General features: G+C 36.9%; 1 protein-coding gene across 7 annotated transcripts; it reads left to right on the forward strand.

Moving 5' to 3' along the window:
• The first annotated feature begins 7,799 nt into the window (after nucleotides 1-7,799).
• LOC117298385 (mitochondrial ribonuclease P catalytic subunit-like) lies at nucleotides 7,800-17,100 on the forward strand. Of its 7 annotated transcripts, none has more exons than XM_033781640.1 (8): nucleotides 7,800-7,881; nucleotides 8,522-8,623; nucleotides 9,522-10,635; nucleotides 11,234-11,372; nucleotides 12,201-12,350; nucleotides 13,914-14,065; nucleotides 14,383-14,572; nucleotides 16,059-17,100. In XM_033781640.1, exons 1-8 carry the CDS (start codon nucleotides 7,839-7,841, stop codon nucleotides 16,185-16,187), a joined length of 2,019 nt encoding a protein of 672 aa, XP_033637531.1. In that variant the 5' UTR covers nucleotides 7,800-7,838; the 3' UTR covers nucleotides 16,188-17,100. The 7 variants fall into 7 exon arrangements, with proteins under 7 accessions (XP_033637531.1, XP_033637541.1, XP_033637549.1 ...); XM_033781632.1 differs by having other exon boundaries at nucleotides 7,808-7,884; XM_033781670.1 differs by having other exon boundaries at nucleotides 7,812-7,826.
• The last annotated feature ends 843 nt before the right edge of the window (nucleotides 17,101-17,943 follow it).

Raw genomic sequence — 17,943 nt, forward strand, 5'->3', positions numbered from 1 at the left:
TTTCAGTAGTATTCGATTTCGCGCGAAATAGAATAGCTTGGTGGTTAAATTGGCTGCTAATTTGCTGCTATTGACCGAGAAAACCTATAATATTATTTATCTACGCCCCTATTCGAAATGTTCTTCGTGCATTGTAACAATATTCTTTAATAACTGCAGGTAGGATGCGGGCCTGATATTATAGGTTTTTTTCGGTCAATTTCGGAAAATAAGCAGCCAATTTAATTTTCAGGCGTTCGAATTAAAGCTACTTTGCCTCTCCGGTTTTTACTGCGTTTCAAATTCAGAAGTAGGTCATCCAATTTCGTTTTGAGGCATTCAAATTCATAGCACACCCATTCTTTTCTTATGACGCACAATCATTATTCAATTTAGCAAAGCTGGTTCGACTAGAGATTTGCTGATTTAATCATTTTCAATTTCGTAAAGAGGCAATCAATTTCGCTAAACGAGGATTCAAATAAGTACGACCAAAGAAATACGAATAATAAGATTAACTGTAAAGTTAAAAGCAACTGTTTCGTGACTTCCCTTTTAAAGCAAGCGAACCTTAATTTTTTGTTTTTATGTTTCCAGTAGACTTTACCTGGGGCCCCTTAAGATTTTTTTTTCTTTCTTTATTTTTTTTTCCGGAGAGATTTATTGGTTAACTGAGCAAGACCCGATTTTTTTAATATAGGTTTTCTTGGTCAATTTCGGAAAATGAACAGCCAATTTAACCACCAGCCTATTCTATTTCGCACGAAATCGAATGCTACTAAAAAAGGGTCATTCGATTTCATTTTAAGACTAGTCAAATCTACTTTTACGTCATTCGAGTTAACAAAATAATCATTCAATTTAACAATTCATCAAAGCTGCATTCAAATTCGCAGGAGTGTTTTTGAGGCATGTGTTTAGTCATTCAATTTAATTTTGAGGCAGTCAATTCTGATATTTGTGCAGTCTTAAAAACGCTTGGTTAACTTGTTGCTCCTTATACGAATGTTAAAGGCATGCGGTTAATTTTTTGCCACTCTTGAACATAATTATGCCAAGATGTCTGGCCCGCCAACAGATGGTTGGTCAATATTTATAAAAACCAACAACTGGAATTTAAAAAAAAAAAAAAAAAAAAAAAAAAAAATTAAACAGTTAACCATTGAAGGTCACCCGAAAAAAATAAAGAAGAAAACAACCCTTATGGCGCCCAAGGTAAAGTCTACTGGAAACATAAAACAACGAAAATAAGGTTCGCTTGATTTAAAAGTGAAGGTACGAAACGGTTTGCCTTATACAGTTTTTCTGTTTATTCGTATTTCTTTAGTCGTACTTATTTGAATTATCGGTGAGCGAAATTGATTGCCTCTTTACGAAATTGAAAATGATCAAATCAGCAAAATCTCTAGTCGAACCAGCTTTGCTAAATTGAATGATGATTGTGTGTCATGAAAAAGAATGAATGTGCTAGGAACTTGAATGCCTCAAAACGAAATTGAATGACCGAATTCTGAATCGCAGTAAAAACCGGAGAGGCAAAATAGCTTTAATTCGAACGCATGAAAATTAAATTGGCTGCTCATTATTTGCCGAATTTGACCGAGAAAACCTACATTTATTTTTTATGTTTTTGGGGTGTAAATTTTCGCCAACCATCAATCTGTTGGCGTGCCAGACATCTTGGCATAACTATGTTCAAGAGTGCAAAAATAATGAACAGCATGCCTTTAACATAAGTAAGGAAACACAAGTTAACCAAGCGTTTTTAAGAATGCACAAATTCCAAAATTGACTGCCCCAAAAAATCATGCGAATTTGAATGCAGCTTCGATAAATTGTTAAATGGAATGATTATTTTGTTAAATTGAATGACGTAAAAGTACATTATTTTGACTAGTCTTAAAATGAAATCGAATGACCCTTTTCAGAAGCATTCGATTTTGTGCGAAAAAGAATAGGCTGGTGGTTAAATTGGCTGCTCATTTCCCGAAATTGACCGGGAAAACCACGAACAGCAAAGTGTAGAATTTGAACATACAGGGCAGGTCAGCACGCCATCGTCAAGCGTGTGTTAAGACCTCTCGAACAATGATGAAATGTGATTGCTGCTACCACCTTCCAGAAGTTGTGATGTGCTCAATAATGACATAGCTAAAGACAATGGAAGGATATCAAAAAATATCCTTACCTGCTCGATTAATGTCTCTGATTTGTACCTTTGTATAAGGGTAGGCACAAAAGTCACCTGGAAGTGGTATTAATATTGTCAAAATAAAGCTTTTGTCACTAAAATAAATTATGTGTTTTGATGAGTGGAATATGAATACAAAATTAACTAAGGTTTTAAAACTAGTTTCCATGTTATTTACAAATTTGAAAATAAGCCCGACACGAGAGGGCGCTGTTCGTGACGTCAATCGAGGCGCGATGAATCGCATGCAGTGCCAACTTCTTCGACTTCTCCACTAGCTGGACAAATTGTTGGGATGGCGTCATGTTTTAGAAAAGAACTTTTCTCTTCATGTCAAAATGTGTAGTGTATTCCGGATTCTCGGAGCGGACGGCTCGAAGTGTTTGCTGCACAGCGCTGGAAAGGTCGTCGGACCGGACCACTTTGCAAACTGACCCCATCTTTAGTTGTTTTGCTGCATCCAGCAGCAATACACCTGGTCGACATTGCCGGAAAAAAATGCAAGAAAAAAACTTTTTCGAAACGTACAAACTCACGACGAACGTGTGTTCGACGTTCGATCGAAGCAAAGTTTTTTTTTTACATAAAAAAATCGTTAAAAACAATTACTCAAAAACATTATTTTATTGTTCAGAAACATAATTATACTCTCATGTTTAAATATAGGTTTTCCCGGCCAATTTCAGCAAAAAATCATTCAAATTCATTAACATGCGTTCAAATTCACGCATTTCCTCCTAATCCTCTCAAACTAGGGTTTCTTTCTAGCTTTAATTCGAACGCATGAAAATTGACCGAGAAAACCTATATTATGTTTGTTGTAAACGACAATACGAACGCATGAATGAATTAAGCCAACGGAACTGTGCAAGTTTTCCTGATACCCGAGCTGTGATCTGTGTGTATGAAAGCTGTGCTTCCAACTAATAAAATTATTATCATAAATCTGACGATGCCTTGAGTTAGTTTTATTGATATTAATCCTTGATGGGTTGTTTGTCAAACAAAAACAAAAACTACTCCTTATGTATCACCCGGAAACCTAATAATACAGCAATTTACAGATGCATTGCCAGATTTTAAGACCATCTGAAGGCCAAAATATGTAACATTGCAATTTTCCAAGGATTATAGAGAGTTGTTGGCTTTTACTTTATCAAAAAATATTTCAACGATTAAAAGTTAAAAAAATATATAGTGATTGGCTGGATCAGCCTTTTCATTTTCATGTTGTATGACGTAAATTTCAATAATTTGAATGTCACAGCAGTCTGGTGCTTGAATTTTATGTACTTCTGTACACAAAGTGACAGCTAACACTTTCGTAGTGTGTGCACGAAATTAACACTCATTAAGTTGCACATTCTCTCCTGATTGACCGCAGTTTAACCAATCGGAATGAAACGGTCTGAATAAAAATCGTTGTACCTAAAGTTCCTGGTGTTAAAAATATGTAAAAATTCATTTTGTTGAGGAATACGGGCAAACCATCATCCAGGCTATGTGTATTGTGACAATTTGAGACGAAGGCACGCGTGTGCGTAGGTTTTTCGGGACCCCTTACACTTAAACTTTACCACAACTCCGACAGACAACTCACATTACTACGACGGACAACTCACAACTCCGACAGAAAACCCGCAACTCCGACGGCCCAACTCACAACTCCGACGGCCCAACTCACAACTCCGACAGACAATCCATGACTCAAATGGCCCAACTCACAACTCCGACGGACAACCCAAAACTCCGACGGCCCAACTCACAACTCCGACGGACAACCCACAACTCCGACGGCCCAACTCACAACTCCGACGGACAACCCACAACTCCGACGGCCCAACTCACAACTCCGACGGACAACCCACAACTCCGACGGCCCAACTCACAACTCCGACGGACAACCCACAACTCCGACGGCCCAACTCACAACTCCGACGGACAACCCACAACTCCGACGGCCCAACTCACAACTCCGATGGCCCGAACTCACAACTCCGACGGAGGCTGTCCTCTATGGAACACTAATCACTTGTGCGCATTTTCACTGAAAATAGCGTTACTGTGGTTAATTAACAACTAATTAGTGGACTAATTTTTCACGCTTCGTTATTTTGAGTGCCTATGGTATCAGTCTTTAAGATTCTGGTCTTAAAAAATAACTTTATATCATAACGAAGGGTACAAATTCTTTTCAAATAGTTTTAAAGTCAACCGCTATGCATTATATTGTGCACATTTTCATTGAAAATAGCATATGCTAGTGTGGTTAATTAACAATCAATTAGTGGACCAATTTTTCACGCTTCGTTATTTTGAGTGCCTATGGTATCAGTCTTCAAGATTCTGGTCTTAAAAATTAATTTTATACCTAAACGAAGGGTACAAATTCTTTTCAAATAGTTTTAAAGTTAACCGCTATGCATTATATTGTGCGCATTTTCATTGAAAAAAGCATACATTACTGTGGTTAATTAACAACTAATTAGTGGACCAATTTTTCACGCTTCGTTATTTTGAGTGCCTTTGGTATCAGTCTTTAAGATTCTGGTCTTAAAAATTAATTTTATATCTTAACAATGGGTACAAATTCTTTTCAAATAGTTTTAAAGTCAACCGATTGCATTATATTGTGCGCATTTTCATTGAAAATAGCATATATTACTGTGGTTAATTAACAACTAATTAGTGGACCAATTTTTGACGCTTCGTTATTTTGAGTGCCTATGGTATCAGTCTTTAAGATTCTGGTCTTAAAAATTAATTTTATATCTTAACGAAGGGTACAAATTCTTTTCAAATAGTTTTAAAGTCAACCGCTATGCATTATATTGTGCGCATTTTCATTGAAAATAGCATATATTACTGTGGTTAATTAACAACTAATTAGTGGACCAATTTTTCACGCTTCGTTATTTTGAGTGCCTATGGTATCAGTCTTTAAGATTCTGGTCTTAAAAATTAATTTTATATCATAACGAAGGGTACAAATTCTTTTCAAATAGTTTTAAAGTCAACCGTTGTGCGCATTTTCATTGAAAATAGCGTATATTCCTGTGGTTAATTAACAACTAATTAGTGGACCAATTTTTGACGCTTTGTTATTTTGAGTGCCTTTGGTATCCATCTTAAAGATTCCGGTTAAAAAAAATTAATTTTATATCATAACGAAGGGTACACATTCTTTTCAAATAGTTTTTAAGTCAACCGTTGTGTTTTCATTGAAAATAGCATACATTACTGTGGTTAATTAACAACTAATTAGTGCACCAATTTTTGACGCTTCGTTATTTTGAGTGCCTATGGTATCAGTCTTTAAGATTCTGGTCTTAAAAATTAATTTTATATCATAACGAAGGGTACAAATTCTTTTCAAATAGTTTTTAAGTCAACCGTTGTGTTTTCATTGAAAATAGCGTCTATTCCTGTGGTTAATTAACAACTAATTAGTGCACCAATTTTTGACGCTTCGTTATTTTGAGTGCCTATGGTATCCGTCTTCAAGATTCTGGTCTTAAAAATTAATTTTATATCATAACGAAGGGTACAAATTCTTTTCAAATAGTTTTTAAGTCAACCGTTGTGCGCATTTTCATTGAAAATAGCGTATATTCCTGTGGTTAATTAACAACTAATTAGTGGACCAATTTTTCACGCTTCGTTATTTTGAGTGCCTATGGTATCAGTCTTTAAGATTCTGGTCTTAAAAATTAATTTTATATCTTAACGAAGGGTACAAATTCTTTTCAAATAGTTTTAAAGTCAACCGCTATGCATTATATTGTGCGCATTTTCATTGAAAATAGCATACATTACTGTGGTTAATTAACAACTAATTAGTGAACCAATTTTTGACGCTTCGTTTTTTTGAGTGCCTATGGTATTAGTCTTTAAGATTCTGGTCTTAAAAATTAATTTTATATCTTAACGAAGGGTACAAATTCTTTTCAAATAGTTTTAAAGTCAACCGATTGCATTATATTGTGCGCATTTTCATTGAAAATAGCATATATTCCTGTGGTTAATTAACAACTAATTAGTGGACCAATTTTTGACGCTTCGTTATTTTGAGTGCCTATGGTATCAGTCTTTAAGATTCTGGTCTTAAAAATTAATTTTATATCTTAACGAAGGGTACAAATTCTTTTCAAATAGTTTTAAAGTCAACCACTATGCATTTATATTGTGCGCATTTTCATTGAAAATAGCATATTATTACTGTGGTTAATTAACAACTAATTAGTGAACCAATTTTTCACGCTTCGTTATTTTGAGTGCCTATGGTATCAGTCTTTAAGATTCTGGTCTTAAAAATTAATTTTATATCTTAACGAAGGGTACAAATTCTTTTCAAATAGTTTTAAAGTCAACCACTATGCATTATATTGTGCGCATTTTCATTGAAAATAGCATATTATTACTGTGGTTAATTAACAACTAATTAGTGAACCAATTTTTGACGCTTCGTTATTTTGAGTGCCTATGGTATCAGTCTTCAAGATTCTGGTCTTAAAAATTAATTTTATATCTTAACGAAGGGTACAAATTCTTTTCAAATAGTTTTAAAGTCAACCGCTTTGCATTATATTGTGCGCATTTTCATTGAAAATAGCTTATATTCCTGTGGTTAATTAACAACTAATTAGTGAACCAATTTTTGACGCTTCGTTATTTTGAGTGCCTATGGTATCAGTCTTTAAGATTCTGGTCTTAAAAATTAATTTTATATCTTAACGAAGGGTACAAATTCTTTTCAAATAGTTTTTAAGTCAACCGTTGTGCGCATTTTCATTGAAAATAGCATACATTACTGTGGTTAATTAACAACTAATTAGTGAACCAATTTTTCACGCTTCGTTATTTTGAGTGCCTTTGGAATCAGTCTTCAAGATTCTGGTCTTAAAAATTAATTTTATATTTTAACGAAGGGTACAAATTCTTTTCAAATAGTTTTTAAGTCAACCGTTGTGTGCATTTTCATTGAAAATAGCATACATTACTGTGGTTAATTAACAACTAATTAGTGGACCAATTTTTCACGCTTCGTTATTTTGAGTGCCTATGGTATCAGTCTTTAAGATTCTGGTCTAAAAAATTAATTTTATATCATAACGAAGGGTACAAATTCTTTTCAATCTATGATTTTGTACAAAACAGACATAATGCAAACAAACTGACTCGGATTTGGCTCGATTTTTGGCGGCCCATTTTTTCATTTATTTTTCAATTAGTTAAATATAATGTTTGGCTTAAAAACAATTTATAGTTAATAAATAAAAATATTAACTATTAAAAAATTGTGTTGTATTGCTTGTACTGCAAAATTCGTTCGATTAAACTAACGGATTACAGTTTTGAATCGAGCAAAATGCGAAATCTTGTCACCTCCCTGTACTGTATGTGTTCTATTTCCCGAATACGCGGCTGGTTTTTCCGGGAATACGCGGCTGGCTATTTCGGGCCCAATACTGTGCTAGCTTCCGTTCGGTGGCAAAACTCTGTAACTTCTCACATCTGTTGTGTGCTGTCGCCTCCTCCGTGTTATGTTAAAAAAGTGCACTGACTTTTTTTGAAGCAAACAAAAAACATACGGCGCCCTCTATTGGCCAGATATGTTTTCACACATCAACAAGAGCACACGTGTTGAAGCATAGAGGTAAATCCGCTGATGAAAGTCCATGGAAAGTGTACAAGTTACACATGTATCAAAAGTGGTGAATTGTTTTTATTTTGTATGTTAATAGTCGTGGCTTTGTACATTGTTTCCATGCCTAGAACTAGATACTCTCTCTCAAAATGTTGATTATAATATAGTAAAAATCATATCAATTACAATTAATTAGCCTACATTTTGTTAATTTAAAATGTAATTTGTCCATGATTGACAACAATGACAGATTAAATTAATTAAATTAGTAATTAACTAACTAAACATGCTAAAATAGTATAGTAAGTGGATCACTAGATCCAGTAACTGGGGCGCTAGTTGCGATAAACGTAACCCTCCTCCCGACGGCCGCACAGGCCGGAGGCGGGCGTCGGGAGGAGGGTTACGTTATCGCAACTACTGGGGTGCTAGATTCCTTTTTTTTCGAAATTTTGACCTTATCGGTCGAGTCACATCTCTAGATCATGATCTAGATGTGACTCGACCGATAATGTAAAAATTTCAAAAAAAGGAATCTATCTAGCGCCCCAGTTTCTGGGTCTAGTGGATCGGAACACCTAGTACATATGTAGTATTTATAATAAGTCTAGTCAGTATTAAAGCGTAAGTACTGTACGTATCACAATCTCAATCTCAAGGGAAACTGACTAAGTACGTTTTATATTTTTTGGTTCTGAACAAAGAAAAATTGACAGGAGCAGGACTTGAACCATGGAGGAAGAACTTGAATTATCGTCGTAATGACCTCCAAATTGACAGTATTTTTTCGAGATTGAAAAGGGAAGGTATTGATCACAATAATATTGATTAATTTTTTTCACTAAAAATTGTTAACAAGTTTATTGGATGATTTATTTAAATGTTTGTCACTTCATTTTGTCATGAACATGTAGCAAAATGGTACTACAACTCAGTCAGCTGGATATAATGATTGCATCGTCTGGGTTTTGGTTGTTTTTCTCAATTATTAGGTTAAAGCCATTGGACCCTTTCGGTACAGAAACAAAAATAAAAGTTCACAGATTTACAAATAACTTACAGGGTTTACAGAAGGTAGTGGTGAAAGACTTCTCTTGAAATATTATTCCATGAAATGCTTTACTTTTTGAGAAAACAGTAAAACAATATCAATTTTCGATAGCGAGAATTACGGATTTATTTTAAACACAGGTCATGACACGGCGAAACGCGCGTATACAAGGGTGGGTTTTCCCGTTATTTTCTCCCGACTCCGATGACCGATTGAGCCTAAATTTTCACAGGTTTGTTATTTTATATAGAAGTTGTGATACACGAAGTGTGGGCCTTGGACAATACTGTTTACCAAAAGGGTCCAATGGCTTTAAACCATGTGCAACCTTCTCTTCGAGCTTCTATACCTCCATAATTGATGGAACACCAAATCAGGAGACCGAGCCCTCCATCTGCTATGCGAACCCAGCTCTGTGGAATTTATTATTTAAAAAAAATGTTACAATTTGACATTATTTCAGACAGTAATATTTCCCTTCAGCATGGGAACTTCTGATATTAATTTGATAATCAGTGAGCTTTCAGATTTTCAAGTCACCATACCATAGCCAGGAGTTTGTCTCTAAGTAGTATGTGCACTAAATCATAGATTTTTTCCTGAGTGAGTTTGTGACAATCCATTTTTGTTTTTTGTTTTTCTTTCTTCTCCAGGTACTATTAACAAGTTGACAATGATTGGGTTCAGGGAATCAGCCCATGGTCTTCTCAAAGGTAGCGCTCAAACTGCTATGAGGCGCAAGACGAGGCAGGTTTCTGGGTTCTGTTCCAGACAGTTATGGACATTCCTAGAGTACTCAAATTCTCCTTATGTTACCAAAAGTCAACCTGGCCGCAATGTCACCACAAGTTTTCTGAAACGTTGCACAGGTGTGAGGTTTCCAGCTTCAAGGTTTCTTAGCTTCCACAACAGTTTCTACCTCAGTGGACATAATGCTTACGATGTGTCGCAGATACAAAGGTTTTCAACTTCAAACATTTCATTCAAAGGTCTCCATCAAGAGGGTAGAGAAAACCTGAAGTTAAACGGCGATACAACAGAGAGTTGGTTTGAAAGCAGAGATGGTCTTAAAGAAGATGTTCAAACATCATCTGATCGTGCACTTGAAGAAGACGAGTATCTGTCAATTGAACAATGGAAAGCACTTAAAGATGAGTGGATTAATAACACCCGCCAGCCAAAGGACTTGTTTGAAACACGCACCATGGGTAGGCTGTGTAAACATTTACTCCTTCAGAAAGGACGGTCACTCTTGGAGTTTGTCCAACAAGAAGGTATTCCCCAGACCTACCCATTGATGGGCGCCTATCTGTATCTATGTGTCAGACAGGATGACCACAAGGAACTCTTTGATATCTATGACTGGTTTATAGCCAACAATCCAGTTCTAGAATCAGGAGTCTTAACTAATCTCATCACTGGGTTCTGCCAGACCAGTCGCTGGAGGGAGAGCCTTAAATTCCTAGAGGATACCAAGCAGTTTGGCAACCCATCAGCACGCAACTACCACTCGCTGATAACTGCTGCGTGTGATCACAGCGACTTAGACCTTGTTGAACACCTTCTTCAAGACATGGACAGTCATGATATAATTCCATCTGAGAAGACTTGGGTCAAGCTCTTGGAAGTCTTCCACTGTGAAACAACAGACCTTGCAGTTTTTAATCGAAACGCCAAAATCATTACTAACCTTCTGTGGTATTTACGTGGAAAGAGGAGCTACCCTTCTGTGGTGGTGGGATCAGAGCTTCAGAAATGGTTTAATAGGTGAGATCCGTCAATTAACTTGAATAAGGCCAAGTAAAAAAAAAAAAGTTGTTTCATCTGCAGACTTTTTTGATTCAAAACCTCCTAAAAGTTAAGGAAATACAACAGCGACAAAAAACCCAAATTTTAGGTAAAAAAAACACATTTTTGGTCCAGGAAAAAGTTGCAAACAAGACCAGCAGTCTAGTGAAAATATTCTTGAAACTCAAGCCCTTCATCCAAATTTTGTTTAAATACTTTTGAAAAAAATCCTGATTGTTCATTATGTTTCAAGTAATTAGATCACTGTCTAATAGCATTCAACACTAAGGCTAAAAATAGAATCTACTAACATGTAAGTACCCGGACATGCCGGATGTCAGACAAAAGTGTCAAATTTCTCTGATGCACGCGTACGTCCAACTTCTATGATTACACGCGACTAACTACACTACTAGTGCAGTTTGGCGCATCAATGACGCGTTGATCGCGTTGGTGGTGTGGCATGTTTGTCTGATAGACGGGTATTTTAAGCAAAATGATGTCATGAGTGCGGGAGTGCTATTGAAGACTGTGCTTATTTTATGGCTTCTTTATTTCTTCCCTTTTCTTTTTGCAGGAAAAACGGTGAGGAATGGAAAACATCAATGACTCGGATTAAGAAGAATGGGAAGTGTAGATCCTGCCACTCAGAAATAGAATCATTGGACATTAGTGAAGAAGATTTCCTCAAACTACGTCACCAGATTATTGAGAAGGTTTTTATTTCTTCTACCTCAACATAGCACCCCCCCCTTGCCAAATTGCGGCCTTTTACCATCTCTGATATTTATAGGCTTCAAACCAGTTGTTAAACTTACATTTGAAACCATCAGTTCTGTTCAGAACCAATTCAACTCATTTAGAGATTATCATAACATGGTGTTACTGCAAACCTTACACATCGTATTTCCACCATGCAGAGTTTCAAATCCTATTTTTGTTTAGTTTCATGTGCAAGTTTACTGCTAAGCTCCTGCTTCACACATTTTTATAAGGTGCTTGCACAGCTTTTGTTTGTGTGGCAGTTTTTTTCCTTCTTTTCATGGTAAATATGCCATAAAGTATGTCCCACCAGGGCCCAATTTCATAGAGCTGCTAAGCATACAAATTTGCTGAGCATGAAATTTCTTCCTTGATAAAAACAGGCTTACCAACCAAATTTCCATGTGATTTTCAGGATAAGCAAACAAAAGCTGAATACCAGTAACAAGCACTATGCAACAAATGGACATTTGGCTGGTAATCCTGTTTTTATCGAGGAAGAAATTTCATGCTTAAGCAAATTGTTGTGCTTAGCAGCTCTATGAAATTGGGCCCTGGTTTCACCTGGGTGTTGGAGCGCGACACTACACTTACGCTTTGTTTAGATGTAGAACAAGGAGCCATTCCAACAGCTTTATTCTACATTGTACTGCATCTCTTCAGAACTCCCCTGGTGTACGTTTATATCTCTCCATCCTACAATCTTAACTAATTTAAAACGTATGTCAAATTCCTACCTTCCTGTCCCCTGAGTTATTTTCAATTTTATTTGTTTGCCTCAGGTTATTAAAGGTGGTGATGTCTACAAGAAGACAAGACCGGACGAGTTAAAAGCCTTCATGAAATTCGTCCAAGAGGGTGCCCCATATGATGTCATTGTGGATGGTCTAAATGTATCGCACATAAACAGAACCAAGTTTCCAAGCAAACTGGTAGGTGGAAGATATTTTACTTTGGAAAAAAATGAATGCCCTTGCATGGGTCACCTTTTACTGCCACTTGCTAGGGCTGAGTTTGACAGATTAAGCTGCTTTTAAAAAGCAGAAATAATCCTGGAAATTCTTCTGTTCAAGCTTTGGTGTTTCTGATCAGCAGAGCGTGGCTTCGAGTCCTGGTTGTGGCACTTCTATCTTTGAACAAGATACTGTACCACAGTTAAAGCCATTGGACACTTTCAGTGAACAGTATTGTCCAAGGCCCACACTTCGTGGATCACAACTTATATATAAAATAACAAATCTGTTATCGGCGTCGGGAGAAAATAACGGGAAAACCCACCATTGTGCTATACATAAATGTAGAATTGTGTATGGGTGTTCACCGGCTCTTAAACGTGACTACAGAAAAGCTTGCCCCTAATCACGTGACATAGCAACTGTCTCGAGGAGTTCAAATTTAAGTGTTAACTTGTGATTAAGCACGTCATTGTACCAGACAGTATTCAAATCTAACATGCAAATGGCCTTTGTTTTGTACCCTTCGAATGGGACATTATCACACAAGCGCGAATGGAATACGAAAAAATATAGTGCGTCTGCGTCTCATATCCAACAAGGCTGAACGAGTTGGATATGGGTGTAGACACGCTATATTTTTCTGTATTTCACGAGCGCACTTGTGATAAAATATATTTATGTTCAAGCAAATTTCAAGCCTCGACGATCAGCATTTGACGCAAACACGCCACTTTTGAATTTACATGAATTTCTTCATGAGCTGTACATTTTGTATAAAAGTTACACACAATACGCTGGGTGTGATATGCGCCTTGCGATATAAGTTTATATCCTCATTGCTATGGATTAAACAAAGATTCAAGCCTGCTTGAAGATAATAAGTCATAGGACTTGTGTACTAGGATTAGTAATGCAAGTATAAAAGCCTAAACACTAATGGAAGAGTAGCTAGGTGTTTAGGCTCGCAAAGCAGCACTGTTGTTTATCATGTTTATAGGTTTCCTCAGGCTTGCAAGCTACAGTGATTAAGTTCACTTACATGTATGAGGGTTCCTTGGTGTCTTTACCAAAATATATAACAGTAGTCTTTTGTACTTAAATTAAAGGCACGGGACACTATTGGTAATTACTCAAAATAATTGTGAGCATAAAAACTTACTTGGTAACAAGTAATGGAGAGCTTTTGTAGTATAACACATTGTGAGAAACGGCTTCCTCTGAAGTAGCAAACTTTTTTAGAAATAGGTAATTTGTCACTCAAATAATAGAAGACTTTAGCTGAAGCCTTTTATGCATATATGAAAGAACACAAAGTAATTCAACAAGGATGCTTTTTATTTCATTATTCTCTTGCAAATTCAAGACAAATGAGCCAAAATTTGCTGAGAAAACTGGTCTTTGACAATTACCGAACGTGTCCATTGCATTTAAACCATTCCCTAAACTTGTCCCCTTTGCCTATGGTAGCAATTAGACTGACCACACAAAGTGACGAACATGTCTTTCTTAATAGCTAGTGTAATGTGTTTGAATTTGCAGTTGCGACAGTTTGTTGTGTACCTGTCTCAAGAATGCCGTCTGAAGTGCCTGGTACTAGGCAGGCAGCACATGCTTCGTCCCAGTCAGATATGGAACCAACATCATATGGAGGTCATACAAGACGTCGCAGACTGCTTCTTCATAGAGAATGTGTAAGTTTCAAAAAAGGCATAACATTTCTGGTATCATATTTGTTTGCAATTTTTTTTTCTTTTTTTTTTTTTTGAATGGTGGGGTGTCTTGGTAAAGGACACAGTCGGGACTCTAACCCACACCCTGCTGAACAGAAACACCAGAACTCAAGTCAGGTGCTCTTGTCCGTCTGGCCACGACATACAACTTTAGTAGTCAAATATTACGTATTTATTCACCTTTGTTTTCCAATGTATTGTAGAAATTAACGTTACAATCAGTAATCACAAATTGGCCAAAGCTTTTACAATCAGTGCGGTATTTTTCCTTTGAACAGATCTGAGGATGACCCTTTTATGTTGTATGCTACCCTGCTAAGTGGACCCAAGGCTTGCTATGTATCCAGGGACATGCTACGAGACCACAAGGCCTTACTAGACACACAGACCCATGTCTCATTCATAAAGTGGCAACGAGGGCATCAGATGTATCCACTGGTCTTCACGGAGGGAAAGGCACTATTCAAAGTAAGTGATTATATTAAACTTGGGTGATGTTGCTTTTTTTAGTCCACGATATATCATAAGAAAATATATAGCGATATACCATTGTTTCGCGATTAATTTTTGATGTCATCAAAATTCAGCATCTCACTGAGCTAGTGTTGAAAAAAAACACTTCAATTTCTTAAAGTCAATCGAGGTATTGGGTGTACTGTCTACCCGTGATGTGAAAACCTGGGCTTATTATTACATGTACTGATACACATGTGTAATGAGATCACCCAAGCTTAGATTATATTCAAAGATGTGATTTAGAACTGACCATTCACTAAGTATCACCAACTGTGGTTTTGAATGATAAAGTATGCTGGCTTGTAATACAGATATCATGTGGTGCATCTACACAGTATACACAGTCAACCCTCCCACTGTCCGACCATTCAGTATCATCCACTGTGGTTCAGAACAATACAAAAAAAACTATGCTAGCTTGTACAATATATATGTAGTGAATTCATATACACAGTCACACTCGACCCTCAGGCATAAGAAACTTCCTCTTTTCAGCTGATTTTCCTCTTTTATTCTTCACTTTCTGTGTAAAAAAGTATGGGAATATTATCTTTTCCTCTGTTTTTCTTGCTCGTTTTTTTCTTTTCCTCTTATTCATGGATAGTTACTAACATGCCTGTACTGTCTGTGCCATTCAGTATAATCGACGTGGTTTGGCATGGTAGATATACATGTACTATGCTAGCTTGCTATATGATATGTGTTGAATGCATCTACAGATAGTACACTGTCAACCCACCTACTATCTGACCGTTGTATATAATCCACTAGTGTATTGATAGCTTAAACAGTACCAGCCTGCCTAGCCACATCATATGGTCTGGGCCCAATTTCATGGCTCTGCTTACTACCTAGACTTGATGACAAGTCGTTAGGCGCTGCTTATTTGTCTGCCTTTCATGCAACAGTCACAGTGCGATGTTACACATGCAACAGTCGTAGGTAGCGCAAGGCAGCTCTAATTGCGACTGACTCACACACACATACTGGGATCGAGGGTGTGTGTATCGTCCCCGCAGCTACACCGCGCTGAATCTACACACCGCGCTTAACAATTACCGTCTTGACTTCAAGACTACTTACTTCCAAACTATGTGCTTCTGATGATCGTTCTTTGCTTATAGGGCAAGTGCTGAACTTCTGCTCTAGCTGTGTAAGCGAAGAATGCCTGGCAACGTGGACTAGGCATGCTAGGCCTAGCACAAGCTGAAATTCCCCGTTAACCTGTGAAATACAACCAACGCATGGGGGTCTTCCTTCCTCCATGCATGACCAATGACCCAAGCGCAGCATTCCCTGCTGATTCTTTGATTACGGTACGCAGAGCCATGAAATTGGGTCACTGTGTATTAATTAAAGAGAGTTTAGTTGCACTCTTCCAAATGATTCAATATTCGTTTAGAATTGAATGTTTTTTATTGGGGTTTTTTCCCTGCAGCCCAGGATTGTTCATGATACAGTGATACAATACAGCAACTCAACATGGCATATACCCTGTGATGACGGCAGCCCACGCTACTCCTATCAAGTACCTCTAGATTGGCTGTGTGCAAAGCGAGTCAAATGAATCGCTGATCAAATCCATGATCAAACATTTTAGGGGGTGCTAAATCTGTCACAGAGCTGGAGCATCTAGAGCGAAGTCTTTGAGCTCTTTGTTTTCACAGAACTCAGGAAAAGTACCAAGGGTAAACCAACAAAAAATTCATATTCTATATCTCAATGCAAGTTTAACATCCATTTCATTTGTATGTTGTTTGGGCTAATACCGTGTGGGAGATAGGAGAGTTCAATCAAACACCCTGCATGATTGGTTGGTGATCCAACCACCTGGCTGTGTCAACAACAAAATATAAAACAAGAATGGTGTGTTGACAAACAGAAATGACCCGCTGAGATTTTTTTCTCATTCTTTAGTTATTTCATGGATAACTTTTCTTTTGTTTTAGCCACAATGACCTTAATATTAAATTAATCTTCTCTAAATTATTACACGCATGCACACACACATGGAAGGACAAGGCAAACACTATACATGTAAATGCCCCTTCTGTGCTGGCGGGGCATAAAAACGCTTGACGCGACCCCAGTCAAAAATGGCGTCTATCAGAAACTATCCATACAGTCTTACTTTTGTATTTTAATTCCATCATAAGTAAAGTGTTGTGAAAATAGCAGCTAAACAAGTTACAATATGTGGCCTTTTTTAGTACACATTGATTAAAAATCATATGATGCAATCTCCATATAATGTCAGATTTTATGTTTTTGTCCGACTGTGTACAAATGGTGCCTACTGGAACTCCAGGCTCCCTTACTCTTAAAAAGGGCACTGTACACCTTTTCAACTCACCAGGGATCACCTTAGGGGTTTTAACCATAGCACTTGGAACAGCATCACTTAAAGGAAAATAACAATATTTTCTCTAAATGTAGAATGGAATGTGAATGATCTTAAAATAAACACTCGGTGTAAATAACACTGTTTTATCTTTGAATCGTTTCTTTTACTACTTTGGAATGGGTTTAGTAAAATAAATTTAAGGCTTGACAAAAATGTACTTCGTTGAAATAAAAGAATTTAATAAGAAATGCACTTAAGTAGTGAGATACAAGTCAGTTTAACAAAATAAACTAAAACCAAGGGAAGGAAGTACAATTGCTGCGCATTATAACAAAACTACAAGACGGTTATTTGCTCCACGAGGCCCCTACAAATACATGTACACACTTTTGATTATCCTTGGTGAGTACTTTTAAGTATTCACTAAGGATACAAATTTATTTGATTGTCATAATATGCCTGAATGTTATTAAAAAATAATTTGTCCTGTCCTCTCCTCAATTCCTCAAAGCCACAGTGATAGTTAACTTTAAAGGGAGGGTAATTACTCCAAAAATTAGTTAAAAACTTACTTGGTAAAGAGCACTGGAGATAACTTATTGAGCTTAAACTTTCAAAGGTGTTATTTCATGTACATGTTGGGTCACACAACAGATACAGTGTTTGGCAGTCGGCCTCGTTCAAAGCATTAAAGGCACTGGACAACTTTGGTAAATGTCAAAGACGAGTATTTTCTCACTTTGTGTATCCCAACATTTGCATAAAATAACAAGCCTGTGAAAATTTAGACTCGAAGGTGCAAAAGAAAAAACAAATTTGTGTGCTTTCAGATGCCTCCTAATAAAAGGTCTGAAGTCTTTTAATAATTGAGTGAGAAACTACCCCTTTCTCAAAAACTATGTTACTTCAGAGGGATCCGTTTCTCTCACAGTGTTTTATACTATCAACATCTCTCCATTCCTCGTTACTGTGGGAAACT

This window comes from Asterias rubens, chromosome 1 (assembly GCF_902459465.1).
Source record: "Asterias rubens chromosome 1, eAstRub1.3, whole genome shotgun sequence".
NCBI lineage: Eukaryota > Metazoa > Echinodermata > Asteroidea > Forcipulatida > Asteriidae > Asterias > Asterias rubens.

Coding starts and splice junctions, on each gene's coding strand:
- LOC117298385 (XM_033781632.1), top strand. CDS start 7,839: ATGAAAGTCCATGGAAAGTGTACAAGTTACACATGTATCAAAAGTG. Junction 11,373..12,200: donor GTCACCAGATTATTGAGAAG/GTTTTTATTTCT, acceptor TGTTTGCCTCAG/GTTATTAAAGGTGGTGATGT. Junction 12,351..13,913: donor CCAAGTTTCCAAGCAAACTG/GTAGGTGGAAGA, acceptor TTGAATTTGCAG/TTGCGACAGTTTGTTGTGTA.